The sequence below is a fragment of the Andrographis paniculata genome, unplaced genomic scaffold, assembly GCF_009805555.1.
Source record: "Andrographis paniculata isolate CXL003 unplaced genomic scaffold, ASM980555v1 Contig33END, whole genome shotgun sequence".
NCBI classification, from domain to species: domain Eukaryota; kingdom Viridiplantae; phylum Streptophyta; class Magnoliopsida; order Lamiales; family Acanthaceae; genus Andrographis; species Andrographis paniculata.
In genome coordinates, this window is record NW_026137566.1 from 1,195,764 (window position 1) to 1,211,896 (window position 16,133).

Consider the following 16,133-nt stretch of genomic DNA (forward strand, 5'->3'; position numbering starts at 1 on the left):
TTTTTTATATAAATATTCATATATATATATATATCTCACAAAATAATGCATTCAGTTTCTATTTAAATCAAAAAATTAAAATTAGCATACAAAATAAAAAAATATAGATATGTAAAGAGCATAAATCTTTGAAAATATGAAGTACGAAAAAATTACATTCATAATTAATTTGATTTTTTTTTTTAGTCTTCCAATATTAAAATTCTATGTCTCACGATATGCATCGTGGATAAACTATCGAGTTTTCAATATTACAAAGTAATTTTAGAGGATCAAAACAACATTATCAAACTAGTTACAAAATTAACTTTCATCGTACTTTAAACGAAGAACATATATGATAAGTTGTCCGATTAGCTAGCAACACCAATCTGTATACCTTACCGAGGTTTCGGCAAATTGTACAAAATCAAGCCCAAAACAAGTATCATAGAACCTAAGTGAAAAAGGGGGCTTAGGGTCACACCTTGTGGGAGGAATGGCAATGGCAATGACAATACATAAATTGCAATTGGAACTGCACAAAACAAAACCAAACAAAACTCACATTAGTAAACCTACATTACAATTTTGTGTGTGTTTTCTAGAGTGAGAGTGAGTAAATAATATACTTCATCCATCCACAAACTAATGTCATATTTTTCTATTTGTGACGTCCGACAACTATAGTCCAATTTTTTTTATTTTTTAAATACAAATTTTATTTTTTTACCCTTTGTTCATTTACTATTTTTAATCTCTATCTTATCATAAAAGATAAATTTGTGAATTTATAAAAAAAAAGAATATTTATCTAAAAAACCGTGCAAATATACATTAGGACAATAAAAATTGAACAGAAGGAGTATATATATAGAGAGAGGGGTAAAAATACCTGCAGATCTAGCGGCAAGAGAGGCGATGATGGCGTCAGAAACTCGCAAAAGATTGAGGATCGATATGTTGAAAAGGATGTTCGAAGCGATGTATAGGGCCGGGAGCAACGGCGCGCCATTGCATCCTAAAAACGGATCGTTAGTTAGTTAGCTAGTTGGATGTGTTAAAGAGATATTTTGAAATTGTTACGACGTTTTTTAAGATTTCTGAGAATAGTAAAAATTAGAATAAATAAATAGGTATTTGGCTGTAGTCATGCCTATAATACTAAATTTGGGTAGTGTGTTATGGTGTGTCACGATGTATTTTGAAAGTAATAAAATTTTGAATTAAAAAATTATTTGATATAATATACTAATATATTTGATGAAAAAGAAAATTTTGAATATGATACCATATTTTTTTCTAAAAAGAAAAAATTAAATTATTGTATATAAACAGTGAAAGTGCATTTCAAAACACAACTAAATTATAAATTTAATTTTTAGTATAATATTTCAAATAAAAAGTACTCACTCTATTCACCCGAGAAATTTATATCAATACTATCTAGTCAAACTATAATATTAAGACAAAAAATCTTTACACATAAAAGTATCAACCAAGTATTATTTGAATATAATATTTTAAAAAATTTTACGCTAAAATTAAATATATATCTTACAAATAGACGAAAGAAATATATTGTATGTGTTATATTTTGTAAAAAAAACTTCGATGAAAAAAGTTAAGTGAAAACATGTGTAAACAAAGATCGGGAAAGGTATATAAGAAGTATCTAACATAACAAGTTCGATGGCTATTGATCGAACCTACCTATGGAATTGCCGCCGAGGTTCAAGAAACACGCGGTGCCGTCTTTGAAGTACGAGGGCAACCCGGTTATCGAAAGCCCCTCCAAGTTCGCGAGGATAGGCAAGAAGAGAAGCATAAAAAGAACCTGAAATCCGAAACCAACGGCCCGATTATTTTCACAAGCACAAAAAATATGTAATCCATCTTTACGATCCATAGAGTGTATTTGGCTCGTAATTTTTTCTTAAAGATTTTTTTACTATTCGTTGATTTTTTTTTCCTCTAAACATATTAAATCAACATCTACTTTTTATTTTTTAACTACACTGAAAATTAATTTTATATTAAAAAATATCACAGAAATGTCGCTAGTACCTGAAATCCCGATCCAAAGGCATTTACGACGAAGGTATCGAGTGATTTCCCCTGCACAAATTCGACGGGTCAATTAAGAAAAAAGTCGAGAGTACTAAACAAAATTTGTATCATATCGTACCTTTAGATGTGCTGCAGCATCAACGAAAATCGATTCCTATACGTTCCAAACGGATTCAAATAATTATATTTATTACATAAATATTAAAAAAAAAAGGTCTAAATGCGGCGTAACAACGAATTGTCACCTTTACGATGGATGCACCGGCTTGAAATGCACTCGAAGCTACCATGAGTGCCGGCCACAAAATCCCGATGCCGGCTAGCATTCGCGTATGACTTGCTCCGCTGCACGTGCGCGCACACGTGTTATTACAAGGATTCATTTGAACATTTTTTTTTCGAACATTCTTTATATATCGGCAAATAATGTCTACCTTGTTACAGCCACGACGACTCCTGCGCCTACAAAAAGGCACCCGATGATTTGATTCAATGAGTACCTTCTTTCTAATAGGAGGCTCGAAAACACTAATTGCCACACCAAAAATGTCTACGACAAAGATGACGTTGTCAAAGAAAAAAATAAAAAAATATTATTCACTTTATGCGCAAAATTTTATCGATTTTATATTTTAAAATAAAATTTATAAAAACTTTTAAAACAAAATTAAGCATTAAATATTAACAAAATTATATCACTTATAATATTAAGAAAAAAAACAAAATATGCATATACAATGGACGGAATGAATATTTAAAACTTATTCCTTTAAATTTATTTATATTATACCAAAATATTTATTTATAATTCGCTCTATTTACCATCAAATTAAAATATTATTTTAACAAAAAATAAAATAAATTGGGTGGGCTGAAATTGGTTTCAATCAAATGGTTTTGGGCCGGGCCGGCCTTACCTGTCTAGGCAAGTTGAGTTTGAAGAAAGTATTGTTCCTTGATCAATTTGCAAATAATAGACGTAGGCGGAGGAATAAGTGTTGGTTTGGTAGTTTAAATTTTTGTTAGAATTTAAATAATAAAAATTTTAAATTTTAATTTAAATATTAATTTTTAATATAGTATAAAAAAAAATACATATTTGATTTTATATATTTGGGAGATAAAATTTGGAAAAATATGATAAAAATTTCATAACAAACTATTCATTTTTCTACTTTATCGGTCTTATAACAAAGTATTTATTATTATTATTATTATTATTTTTTTAAGTAATTGTATTGTCTACTAAAATTACTGATACCCTTGCAACTTACAATATATTACACAAATATCATAATATTTATAAAGTTATTTTAATAATTTCTACTTTATTTTTAATATTTTTAAAACTCCGTGAAAATATAATCGGATATATAGTTAAGAGAGAGACTATATATAACGTGAAAGCTTAGCTGTACCTGGTAAAGCAATGGTATTGCTGGCCCTGGAAGCATTGCTGCAAATACATTTACATATATATATATAAATACACCAAAATGCGTTATAATATATATATGTACGTATATGTTAAGGAAGATTCTGGAAGGCAGAAGAGATGAGTACTGTACCTCCAGCGTACATTCCAGAGACGACGGAAAAAGCTTCGAGGACGCCAATGGCGACGAAAGGCCACTTAGGAATGGCTAACATTTCACCTGTAGTTAATCCTGCGCGGTACCTCATCAGAAGCACAGAGAAGTAAACGCCTACGTATACAATTCCGTTAACCTGCGCCAGGAAGAACGGGTAGTTTTTCATGGGGACTAGAGCCAGTTTCTGAAGCACTCTGTTGCCGACGGCGAGGAGGAGTGTCGTCGCCGACCAACCAACCACCGCAAGCCGCCGGTTCTCGTCGCCGGAGCTCGGAGTCGCCGGAATTGCGCCGGCGGAATTTTCTGAATTGCGTATTGGTAAGGATGAAAGTAAGGGTGTGTAGATAGGTTATACATTCAAATAGACACAATCTAACATGGAGAGGAAGAGGACGACATAGTCAAAATTTTGCACTGTGGGAGTCTGTTGTCACACGATATATTCAATACACTTAAAAAAAAAAAAAAAAAAAATTACATTAAATATATTTTTTCTCTCGTAAAATATCAAATTAAATATTAATTTTTTATTTTTATTTTTACTTTTTAACTTTTAAAATTTAAAAACTTTTTAAAAATCTCTATCTAAACAAAGTCATATATTCTTAATAATAAAATAAAAAATTTAAGCGCAATGCAGCCCAAATAATTACCCTATGTTAAATACTTAAAATATTTCTAACAACATTTCATTACCTAAAGCAGAGGGTACCAAATTCTTTGGCTTCCTAACATCACTCCCTTTGTTGCAGAAACCGTTGCTCGACAGAGAGCACGTGACATTATTATCACGTGATATCGGCGGATCGGACCGGAATCGGAGGAAAGTCCGGCGAGTTACGATTGCGCGAGATGGACGGCGGTAACCGCCGCCGGAATTGTGCAGCGACGCGGCGGAGGATCTGGTGCGGGCGGCGGTGAGGAAATTCATCGCTTCGGGAAGAATTGGGGAAAAAATTTTCAACGGAACTTCAACTGGATCGGAAAAGTTAAATACCGATTCAGACGCCGTCCTGCGCCATGCCTGAGGATATATTATTGAATTCAATTGCCGCCATGGATAGCCCTAATTAAGTTTATAGCGACAGGGTCAAATATGGCGATGCAGAATATATATATATATATATATATATTATTCTAAAATATGAAAATCAGCAGCGGCAGCTCACTTTATTGCGTTAGGCAGAATTTTCAAAATTAGAAATAGAAGGCAAGTAAATAATAACAATAATAATAATAATAATAATAATAATAATAATTTAGTTTGCTTGTAGATAGTAAGCTCATAAAAGGTAATATAATAATAATTATTATTTATAGTAAGCTCATAATAAAAGGTAAGTAAGCTAGTTGTGTGTTTGTTTGGGGGATTGGATGTTGAGTTAGGATTTAAATGATAAAAATTTTCAATTTGAATAGTTGTATGATAAAATATGAATAAATGTATGTTTTAAATATAAAATTAATTTTTAATATAATATAAAAAATAAGTATTTAATTTAATATATTTTTTAAGAAAAAAATTGATGAATAGTATAAATTTTGGAGAATCCTCCAAACAAACACACCTTAGAATGAGTTTGGTTACGAGTTGAATCATTGAATTGGAAGTTGGGTTGAAAGTGATTTATTTAATTAATATTTGATTTATGATGTAATATATACTCTCTCCCTCCCATACCTTTGTTCCACTAAAAAATATTTATTTCATATTTGAGTAAAAGTAATCATATATCAATATTAAAATACCCTTAACTTATTTTTTAATCTACTAAGAAACTCCAAAGGGCTCATTTGGACCGAGGGAGTATAAAATTAAAAAAAATTGAAAATGTGTGTTTAATTATCTTAATAATTATATTTTAATAAAATATATGTGTATATAATTTTATAGGTAATAAAATTTTATATAATAAAAATAAATAAGAAAATATAAATTTTTATTAATGATTAGTATAAATTAATTTGTAAATAAATAGAGAGTTTTAAATGAATATAAATATATTTATTTATTGAAAAGAGATATAAATTAAAATTTTGAATAAATAATTGAATATTTTTTTAAAAAAGTTAAAAGGCTAGTGCCAACCAACAAACCAACCAACTACACCCTTTTGCTTGCCAAGTTCGTATAATGTGATTAACTAATAATAATAATAATAATAATTTAATAGATATTATTAAATAATGTCAATTAATAGAATCTTAATTTAAATTATAAATTAAATATCTAAAATATTTCAAAATACAAAAATGAGATTCACTTTCAACACATTGTAACGAATTTTTAGATTGCATTTTGTAGACTTAAATAATAACCTAAGTTAATACTACTATAATTCTTTCATTTCAATTTTTTATATTTTTGTTTATTCCACTAAAATTATTTTTTTCTATACAAGGAATTTATAGCAGAGAGAAATAAAAATTTTGTTTGTTTGAATTAAAGAATAAAATTGAGAATCATTTCTGTATTTTTATTTCTCCCATATGGAGAAAAATGAATATTACAATATATATATGTTTTAATTTTATATATTATTTGATTTATTTTATTTTAATTTTTCAAAAATCATATTTATAATTTATAATTATTTTTGAAAAGAATCAGCGAAAATATTTTTTCTTAAATTTTCAATCGTAATTGTTTTTTTTTTTTTGTTTAATTAAATATTTATTCTTATTCTATCTATTTAGATAGCTCTCTTACCCAGAATTAATCATTATCTTATTTTTATAATTTCATTATCTTATTTTTTCTGCAATTTTATTTTATTTTTTATAATATTTTATATACAAATACTAAAATATTATTATTATTGTTTTTTTTTTAATGCAAAATAATACTAAATCACTAACTCAATTTAAATAATGAAAATTAATTTAAATAATAAATATCCTACAAAACTACGCACAGTTTTCAACCATAACGACGATGATGAATATCAATGGCAGAAGCAGCAAATACATGTAAAAATAATTCAATGGAGCTCAAGTCATGACCTAGTTATCCGATTAAACACCAACAACAGTAATACTATAAATATCTCAATAACAGGTTGCATCATCATCCAGGTGGAACAGAACGAATCGAAATTCTTATTGAGGCGCTTCGAGACGGATGTAATCGTACATAACTCCCTGCAACGGCGTCTCAGCATTCGCTTGTGTTAAATAGATCTTGTTGTCGCCATGGACGAGAGAAGCCGCCGGCAAATCCACGCTGAAGAGCCAGTAGAGGCCATGGATCCCATGTCTGGCGATTGCGTTATCCTTCCCGATTGCTCCGCTACTGAACAATGGCGGATTTTCTCCTGGATTGTTGATCCTGACCTAAACGCAACCAAACATCGGTACGAATCATTCATTACTGTTTTCGAATTAATTACGAGCGGAAAAGGCGATTGAACGTGAACTTGAATCGGTGTAGGTACCTCGAGCAGAGCTTGATTTGCAGATGCGAGTGCCAATCTCAATTTGTACGTTCCTCCTGGTTGGATGGCATCCAGTTTGAACTTGATCTGCCATGTTGTTGCTTGGTACGTATTTCCATTCTTTCTGAAATTCGTTAGGGTTTTGAATTGGGGATTTTTCTTTTTTGAAGTTAACTGTCACACACAAACTTAGGAGTGCGTTCGGTATTGAATTGTAGAGAGATATAGGTTCCGTTTACTTTGTTTTTAAATGAATGATTTTTTTATACATGGTAGAAAAAATTGTTAAAAATATAAAATATATTATTTTAAGTTAAATATTTAATTTTATTATTTTCTTTTATAAAAATTATTTTGTATTGTTTATTATATTTTTTAGAAATCTAAATTGAAAAATAATGTTGATAAACAGAGCAATCAGTATAACAGAAAAATAAAATTTTAAAGAAAATAAATTTATTTTACATTTTGGCACAATAATGGAATTTTAAGAAAAGAATATATTAAAAAAATAATGAATAAAAATGTGCAGATAAATCAAACAAGAAATATTTTAACAAATAAATATCTGTATATTTTAATTATTATTTTATTTAATGTTGATTTTGATTTTTATTTAAAATAGTAATGTAAATGTGATATATTATAAAATAAAATAAATTATTTTTATAAAAAAATTTAAAAATAAATATAAAATTAAAATGAATAGACTCTTTAATTTCAACTATCTCCATTTTTCTCCATATAATATAGAAATAGAAATGAAATTAGGAATAAAACATCATTTTAAGTCTAAAATTCTTACATATATAATCAGGCAATTTGAATCTTACCTGGTAACATGGGCAAAGAACCAGTCTGTAGCATAATTGCTCTCCCCAACTGTATACACTAAATCACCATTAGGATAGAGCTCAGAGTATCTTCTCCACAGTCCATATTGCCTGAACCTATTCACATCCAAATGTTACTCCATTTAGGTTGTAGTGTCTGCAAGTGTACATTAACTATGAATTTCTGCTAGGAACAAATGAAACCTGTCCGGATGATTGCAATATAGTTTGTTTACAAGATTCGGATCTGGATCGGGGATGTAAAATTCTCTAGCAGACCTGTCAGGGATGCCTATTTCCCACAGGGTTGGTCCATCCCTTGGGGGCTCATACAGGAGGTTGCCAATGTCAATGGAGACTCCTGATTTGTTTATGCATGTAAAAGCATTTGGTTTTTGTCAGTGTTGTTACAAATGAAGTTAAGGTGGTTTTAATGCAATGGGAGAAGGTAGAACTTGACCTGGAGTTGTGGTAATCTGCTTGCCATGTCTGTAGTCCCCGATAAAACCTGGGATCCATGCGTAGAGACAGTAGTCCCCTGCTCGAATATTGGTGATGGAAAAATTGCCCTTTTCATCTGATGTTGTCCAAAATTGATATCCCTGTTGAGCCAAATTTGTTCAAATTCTCACTCTATCAGATGAATGGATAGAAATGTGGATCGATACAAACAACAAACTTATTAACACACCTTGCCTTCTGTTTGCCAAGATCCAGTTTGATCGGCAAAGGGTGCCAAGCCAATGTGTGCTCCATTTGCAGGCATATAATCATCACTCATGGACCTGATTTAAATAATAAAAAAAAAAAAGGATTTAACTGCCCTTTTCAGGTAAAGCTCAAGGAACTATTGGGGAAAATACCTGTCGGCAACAAGTAATCTGCCATTAAGTGTGCCCCTCTGAGCTGAAGGTGGGAAATCCTCTGATGCTGGAAAACTGTAAGGCCAGCTTTTGTTTTGTTCTTCTGCCTGAGAAAACTTACTTGCATTAGATTTTGGGTGTTGTAGGATCTAGGTATGTTATAGAGTACTTTTCTAAACTATTTTTGAGTTAATTGTAGTTTACTTTAAATTCAGTGTGCAAGAATGTGGGTTTATGATACCATTTTACATATATTTGGGATACTTTGATTTAAACTTCCTAATGACAGGGCTAATGTTCAAAACAGGAACTAAAAAGCTCCCAAATATTGTCTGCATATTGCAGTGTTTAATGAAATCTTCCTAATGGAGTTTTTGTTCTACATTCAAGAAGTTGGGGTTGATATAACCTGTGATTTGGCATCTTCCCAAAGGGTGAGAGGATCGGCTCCATCAGCCGTTGAATTGAGGTACATAAAGATTGGCCCAAATACTTTCTTCCAAGCTTCACCTTCTTCGAATTTAATCACCACATCTTCCCCTCCATAGTGAGCACTAACAAACATCTAAAATAAATTCAAGGCAGCATTCTTGCAGTTAGTCAAATATATTACTACATGTTACTAACCACGATGTTTGAATATTTAGATCGTTAAATCTTACAGCAAGAGTGATTGGGCCAACATGAGAGGTGAGATCTTGCTTGAAGGGTCCTCCAGTTCTGAATTCGTTGCTCGGCATGATCTGCCAAAACCCCACAGCTTCTGGTTGATCTCTGCATATCCATCCATGGACCTTCCCATCTATGTTGTCGCAAGAATACTGGTACTTGTCGTCTACCTTCTCGTACATACAGAATTTACTCTCTAGTTTTCAATATTTTTGGGGCTAAAGTAGAGCTGTAGACGAGCCCAACTGAGCCAAGCTTGTCATGTTTGAGCTCGGTTCGTGTTCGTTCGTTAAAAAATACGAGTTAAAATTTTTATTTGAGCTCGACTCGTTTAGTAATTTTTTGTTGGTGTTCGTGTTCAACTCGTTGAGAGAAATTTTATTTTATTTATTTAATTTAAAAAAATCAATTTAGTTAATAATAATTATAATTTTTTATTAATAAATTTAAATAAAAAATAGAATAAAATATAATATTTATAAAAATATATATACTTATTAAATATAAAAAATATTAATTTAATTTTTCTAATAAATTTTTTCGAACATTTGCGAACAAGAATTCATTCGCAAACATAATGAGCCAAAATTTATGTTTATGTTCCGCTTGTTTAGCTTAACAAACAAGTTCAAACGAGTTGAACCGAGCCGCGCTCGCGAACCGTTAGTTTCTTTCAAAGCTCTAAGCTAAAGTAACTAATAAAGTTGTAGAAATTGTGTGTTCATTTGACAGCTTAAGTAGTTTTTTTTATTAGAGTTTTTTTTACGAGTGTTTTATTCTCGAGGAAAGTAGAGTTGGGAAAAAATAAATTAAAATGGAAATCAAGACATACCTCTCCTTTAAATTCAGGCTCAATAGGATCGACTAAAAGAACAGCCTCAGGATAGTCCAGTGGTAGGCCTCTACCAGGCAATCTGTCATCTGGTAAAGGCATGTATCTTTGCCTATTATCTGCCATAGCCATATACTGAAACCTATACATTCATATAACGCCTTAGGAACGTATGAACAACCTACTTTCACCTGGATGTAAAAAAAAGTAGGTAAAAAGTTAGTAAGAAGTTAAAACTTATTAACCTGTCTTTCCTCAGCTTGAACACAATTCTTGTCTCGTCCAGGTTAAATCCAGGCCAGCCCTCCGGCCGTTCATAGATGGCGTAAGAATAGAATCCAGCTGAACCATTAAGCATTATGAACCTGCAGAAATGATAAATCACAAGAAATTATACGAATTCAAATTTTTTTCTTTTTGCATATAGTTATTAAGTTCTTTCCTTACAACCTCTTATCTATGTTTAGTGGAACAAGTTTTCCCTCGAGGGAAATGTCCCATGGCCTCGAGAATGATAGCTCGACTTGTTCCTCTGTTTGCACAACCACTCTAAAACTTGTCGCGTTAATCCTGCATAATATGAAATGTAGTAAAATGTTAGTTGATAGGGGTTGGGGGGGGGGGGGGGTTGATGAACATACCTTTCGAATGTTCCGGTGGTTCCAGTGCTTCCCGGTGGACTCCAAACAAGATCCCAATACCTTAATACATACAAAACGTTAATTGTATATGTAAAGAGCATTAGGAAGAATTAGTATTTACTTTAGATCGTACATTCTGTTAGATTCTTCATTGGCAATCTCGAGCAGATTGTCGATATTGTGGTATTTAATGGCAATTATAAATCCTTCCGGCTTCGACAGCGTGAGTCTGACGAAGCCATTGTCCAAAACCACCTGCACTTTTGAAACACCATTGAAGCCAAAAAGGGTGTAGAATGCAGAATATCACTTAAATGTTAGTCTGCCTTACTTTGTGATCTTTGATGTGCAATTGTATTCTTTTCGAATGCATGATCTTCTTCGCTGTAAAAGTTGACCCGAGAAACGGTACGATGAGATTTTAAAGATTTAGGGGAAGTATTAGATGGATAATTCAAAGGTGTGAAAAATGTATAAAGAGGAGAATAGGATAGGAGAAGTGTTTATATGGATGGAGTGGATTCAAAGGGAATTACCTGTTGGTGTTTTTGAAAAGTAAATTGTTGCCTCGATAAGGTTTGCCAGCGATGTTCAGTGGTTGCTGCTATATTAATCATTCTACTCCATCTTTTTTTTTCTTGTCTGTACTTCAGAATTTCTCATTGTTGTTTATCATTTGCCATTTGGGAAGAAGATGAGGACAGATGCAGTGCATAGATTCAGAAAAATTTATAGTAATTAGATGTTTCGAAAGTATGTGTAATTAGAACAACCTAGCTATCAGTAGGGCTTCCGAAAATGAATATGCACGTTGTTACATCATGAGTAGTCTATTTAATCTCGAATAACCCGTCAACAGTCCGATCAACGACTGCGGGTTGTCGCAGGTCGGTTTTGATACCAACTGTGACACCCCGATCCGCAAGCCACGAAAAGCCGGACGTATCGGGATCGCAGTCTCTCCCACAAGTTAACGCGAGTATTTCCAATTATTTTGCACCAAACATGCTTTAACTCTATAATTTTTTTAAATACGGTTTTCGAAAAAGAATGTACACATTATTGACATAAGTAGCCTATTTAATCTCAAATGGTCTGACACTGGCACATCCACGGAAGTTGGCCTATCACGGGTCCAACTTTGGAGATATTCCAAGAGCAAATGATGCTTGTGAACTATTCTAAGATAGGGTTGGTAACGAATCAAATAATTTTGTTCGGTTCGATTTAAAATTTTGATATTCGAATTCGAAGTTTTACGATTCGAATTCGAATAAAAATATTTGATTCGATTCGAATATGAATAGAATATAAATATAAAATTTTAATATTCGATTCAATATTCGTAATATTTGATTTTATGTAATAAAATAAATATATATACCTACTATAAAATAGTACAATATACTTTTATAGTACAGTATACTTATAAATGTAATTTTCAAAATAAATAAATGAGATTTAAATTTATTTATAATATTACTTTCATAATTTTATATAAATAAATATATAGTATAATTAAAACTACAACTATTTTTATATTTTGTCAATTTGAAAAAAATAAAAATAAATAACACGTGTGTATTTCTATTACATAATTTTGGTTGGCAATTTTGCATGTTTTTACATAATTATTTTAACAATTAATGCCACTACTATTTTTAGCAATATTTCGTTACAGGAGTAGTGATTATAATAGCAAGAAATCATATCATTATCTTCCCAATTAATTTAAATAGTTCCACTCCTATTATTAGAATTATTGCCTTTCAGGAGTAGTGTTTGTAAGAGGAATAGTAATTGCATCAGGGCTGTTTAATTGGCATTTCACTGCCGTTTTTGTCGATGTGATAGTGAGACTAAATAATAATACTCCCTTCCTACAACATAATTTATTCATATTTTCTATTTTCGTCTGTCCAACGTAACTTGTCTTGTTCTTTTTTTTTTTTAAATATAATTATCCATTTTAATAACATTTTAAGTTTTAAATTTTATAATTTTTTTAATCTTAATTAAACTATTTATTTATCTTAATCTTAATCTATAATTATTTTTACTAAATAATAATTATTTCTACTAATATACTTCTTAATTACCTACTAATTATACTTTATCTAAATTCACGTATCTACCCTAACACACCCAAACATATATGGGACGGAGGGAGTACTAATAATAATAATAATCAAACAACTTTGGGTGTGTTTGTTTAGTTGGAATTTGTAGTTGAAAATTAGATTAAAATGAGATTTATTTAATTGATATTTAATTTATAATAAAATATATATGTTAAAATAAAATTAAAATACTCTCTTTGTCTCATTGAAAGGTTATCATTTTCTATTTTCGTTCGTCCCAAAACAAAATTATCATTTCTAACTGTATTATCTATTTAACATAATAAATACTCTTTAAATTTACAATATATTTCACAAATACCATTACTTTTATGTTACACCATACTAATAGGGGTATTTTTGTCTTTTTTTACTACAATTTAATATAATATTAATATTAAAAAATTTATGTGCAAAAAGTAAATGATACCCTTCCAATGAGACAGAAGAAGTATATGTATAAGATTTATGTTATTTTTATTTTTAGGTTATAACAAAATTATTAGTTTATCTTTTTACTAGAAGGACATTACTTTTTTTAAATATATAAAATATAAATACAGGATCGTAGTGTTAAAAAGTTTAAGCATAAATTTGAATAACCAAAAAAATATATTTTAATAAAATATATAAAAAATAGCTATTATTTTTTAGAAACTATAATTTAATTACACACAAAAAAAAATATGTTAGTAAAATTAATTATAATTTAATACAAATAATTATATATTGAAATTAAAATAACTAATTAATCTAATTAAAATTTTAAAATATATAAATTACAAAATTTAAAATGTGATTAAAATGTATAATTCTTTTTCAAAAATAAAAAATGAAATAAAATATGACACGAACAAAAATGAAAAATATGACATTATATGCCAAACACTAAAATTAAAAAGTTGTGTTTACATAGATATTTTTTATAAAGATTTTGATATCATTTATCAACAATCATTTTGATTTTTTAATAAACATCACATTAAACACATAATTTTCATTAAAATATTACTACTTTAAAATATATTTTATCCGTCACAACTGAAAGTATCATTTTTACTTATTTTTGCCAATTTCATTCGAAAATATCTCATTCCTATTATAGTAAAAATAATTATATACTAATAACTTTTACATACATTACAAGTATACCATTACACAAACAATTAACTTATACATAAATTACAAAGGACAAAATATTATACTCCTTCCGTCCCATTGGAAATGTGGTATTTGCTTTATGCACGTAGATTTTTTAATATTAATATTATATTGGATTGTAGTAAAAGACAAAAATACTCATATTAGTATGGTGTAATATAAAAGTAATGACATTTGTGTAATATATTGTAAGTTGAAATGGTATTTATTATGTTAGGTAGGTAGTACAATTACTAAATTAGGAAATTGTAACCTTATTTTTGGACGGACGAAAATAATGGTAACCTTTCAATGGGACGGAGGAAGTATTATACTCCCTCCGTCCCATAACAAAGTATCCATTTTTCTATTTTAGTCTGTTCCATAACAAAGTATCAATTTCCTAAATTTTTTTTTAGTAACTGTACTATCTACCTAACATTACAAATACCCTTACAACTTACAATATATTGCACAAATGTCATTACCTTTATATCACACATACTAATAAGGTTATTTTAGTCATTTATACTTTATTTCTACTATATCCCAATATAATACTAATATTCTTAAAACTACGTATAAAAAACAAACAAATATTTAATTTCAGAATGAAGGGAATATATTTTTACTAATTAATAAAATATTATTTTTTTTAATTTACTAAAAAACTTAAAAAAATCTCTTTACGATGAATATTTATTTGTATCATATCAGATCAAATTATTTGTGTTGTAACACAAAACACAAAAGTGCAAGTTCACTTAATAATGAAAAACAAGAAAGAAGCACACACAACAAATCGTCACTTGAACTGCAAACAAAAAAAAGCACACACAACACAACATATAAGAGTTAAGATTTCCTTTAAACTTTCTACGTGGTTGGTGAATTGTGCCTTGCAAGAATGGTTTTGTTCTTTCTATTAAAAAAATTTCTAACATATTTCTCTAAAAAAAAATAATAATAAAAAAAAAATATATATATATATATATATATTATACACATTTCTCTGTCATTCAATACACAATAATAGAACATAATTTTTTTTTCAATAAATCATTACATTTTATATACTCCTTCCGTCTCATATTTATATATTCATTTTCTTTTTGCACGAAGTTTAAGAAATATTAGTATTATATTGGGATAAAGTAGAAATAAAGATAAAAAGACTAAATTAACCCCTATTAGTATTGTATGATATAAATGTAATGACATTTGTGTAATATATTGTAAATTAGAAGGGTATTTGTAATGTTAGGTAGACAGTACAATTACTAAAAAATGAAATTGATACTTTGTTATGAGACGGACCAAAATGAAAAAATAGATAGATTTTTAAGGGACAGATGAAGTAATATATTGTCTCCGTCGAGACTAACTATGCCACTTTGCTGGGTGCGAAAATTAAAAATAATAATATTTTAATGTAAAAGTATGATGTATAAAAAGATAAAATGAATGTATTATAGAAAATTTATTAAAAAATTAATAAAAATACGATGAAATAAATAAAAAGTAGTGGTAATCTGTTTTTTTTTTTTATTATTATTATTTGTTAAACCAATGATAATAAAATTATAAGTGAATAAACTTTACTATAAATGAATTGCGGATAAATTTGATGGACAAAAAATATGTACAATTATAGCTAAATAAAATAATGAATAAAAATATGTATACATATTTTTATATGAGTTCTTATAATTAAGGGTGTGTTTATTTAGGGGGTTTGGGAAAATTTGGGGTTGAGTTTGAGTTTGATTTTTATTTGAATTTTAATGTTTCTTTTGTGTTTAGGTTTGGCCGAAGTTTGGAGAGTTTTGATATGATTGGTTTGATGAGTAATAAATATAATAATGTAAATGTATATTAATTTGTATAATTTAATTATAAATTTATATTATATCTACATATATATTTTTAAATTTTTATTTATCTATATTATACTCCCTCC

General features: G+C 29.1%; 2 protein-coding genes and 1 long non-coding RNA gene across 3 annotated transcripts; 1 reads left to right on the forward strand and 2 right to left on the reverse strand.

The window, feature by feature from the left end:
- Positions 1-169: 169 nt before the first annotated feature.
- On the reverse strand, positions 170-4,708 carry LOC127248287 (protein CLT2, chloroplastic-like). Its single transcript, XM_051270565.1, has 10 exons — positions 4,338-4,708; positions 3,618-3,944; positions 3,468-3,505; positions 2,484-2,599; positions 2,295-2,394; positions 2,168-2,203; positions 2,047-2,097; positions 1,693-1,816; positions 875-1,000; positions 170-517 (listed from the first exon to the last, which is right to left on the reverse strand). The coding sequence occupies exons 1-10, from the start codon at positions 4,570-4,572 to the stop codon at positions 381-383; spliced, it is 1,290 nt and encodes a 429-aa protein (XP_051126522.1). The 5' UTR covers positions 4,573-4,708; the 3' UTR covers positions 170-380.
- A 1,832-nt stretch (positions 4,709-6,540) lies between these two features.
- LOC127248375 (uncharacterized) lies at positions 6,541-9,783 on the forward strand. The gene is made up of 6 exons (XR_007838075.1): positions 6,541-6,611; positions 6,700-6,994; positions 7,072-7,180; positions 8,741-8,848; positions 9,079-9,240; positions 9,419-9,783. It is a non-coding gene; the product is annotated as an uncharacterized LOC127248375 (long non-coding RNA).
- Positions 6,741-11,707, reverse strand: LOC127248374 (probable rhamnogalacturonate lyase B). The gene is made up of 15 exons (XM_051270687.1): positions 11,245-11,707; positions 11,047-11,168; positions 10,914-10,973; positions 10,723-10,842; positions 10,518-10,637; positions 10,273-10,414; positions 9,434-9,610; positions 9,181-9,336; positions 8,772-8,878; positions 8,600-8,693; positions 8,369-8,510; positions 8,113-8,269; positions 7,909-8,025; positions 7,076-7,199; positions 6,741-6,974 (listed from the first exon to the last, which is right to left on the reverse strand). The coding sequence occupies exons 1-15, from the start codon at positions 11,284-11,286 to the stop codon at positions 6,741-6,743; spliced, it is 1,914 nt and encodes a 637-aa protein (XP_051126644.1). The 5' UTR covers positions 11,287-11,707.
- Between the last annotated feature and the right edge of the window lie 4,426 nt (positions 11,708-16,133).

Bases quoted from the DNA above. Each gene is read 5' to 3' on its own strand.
- LOC127248287 (XM_051270565.1), bottom strand. From the start codon at position 4,572: ATGAATTTCCTCACCGCCGCCCGCACCAGATCCTCCGCCGCGTCGCTG. The intron at 2,395-2,483 runs GTAGACATTATT...GCGCACGTGCAG, and splicing joins GTCGTCGTGGCTGTAACAAG to CGGAGCAAGTCATACGCGAA. The intron at 2,204-2,294 runs GTGACAATTCGT...TGGAACGTATAG, and splicing joins CCGGTGCATCCATCGTAAAG to GAATCGATTTTCGTTGATGC.
- LOC127248374 (XM_051270687.1), bottom strand. From the start codon at position 11,286: ATGCATTCGAAAAGAATACAATTGCACATCAAAGATCACAAA. The intron at 10,974-11,046 runs GTACGATCTAAA...GTATGTATTAAG, and splicing joins AATGAAGAATCTAACAGAAT to GTATTGGGATCTTGTTTGGA. The intron at 6,975-7,075 runs GTACCTACACCG...GGTTGCGTTTAG, and splicing joins CAAATCAAGCTCTGCTCGAG to GTCAGGATCAACAATCCAGG.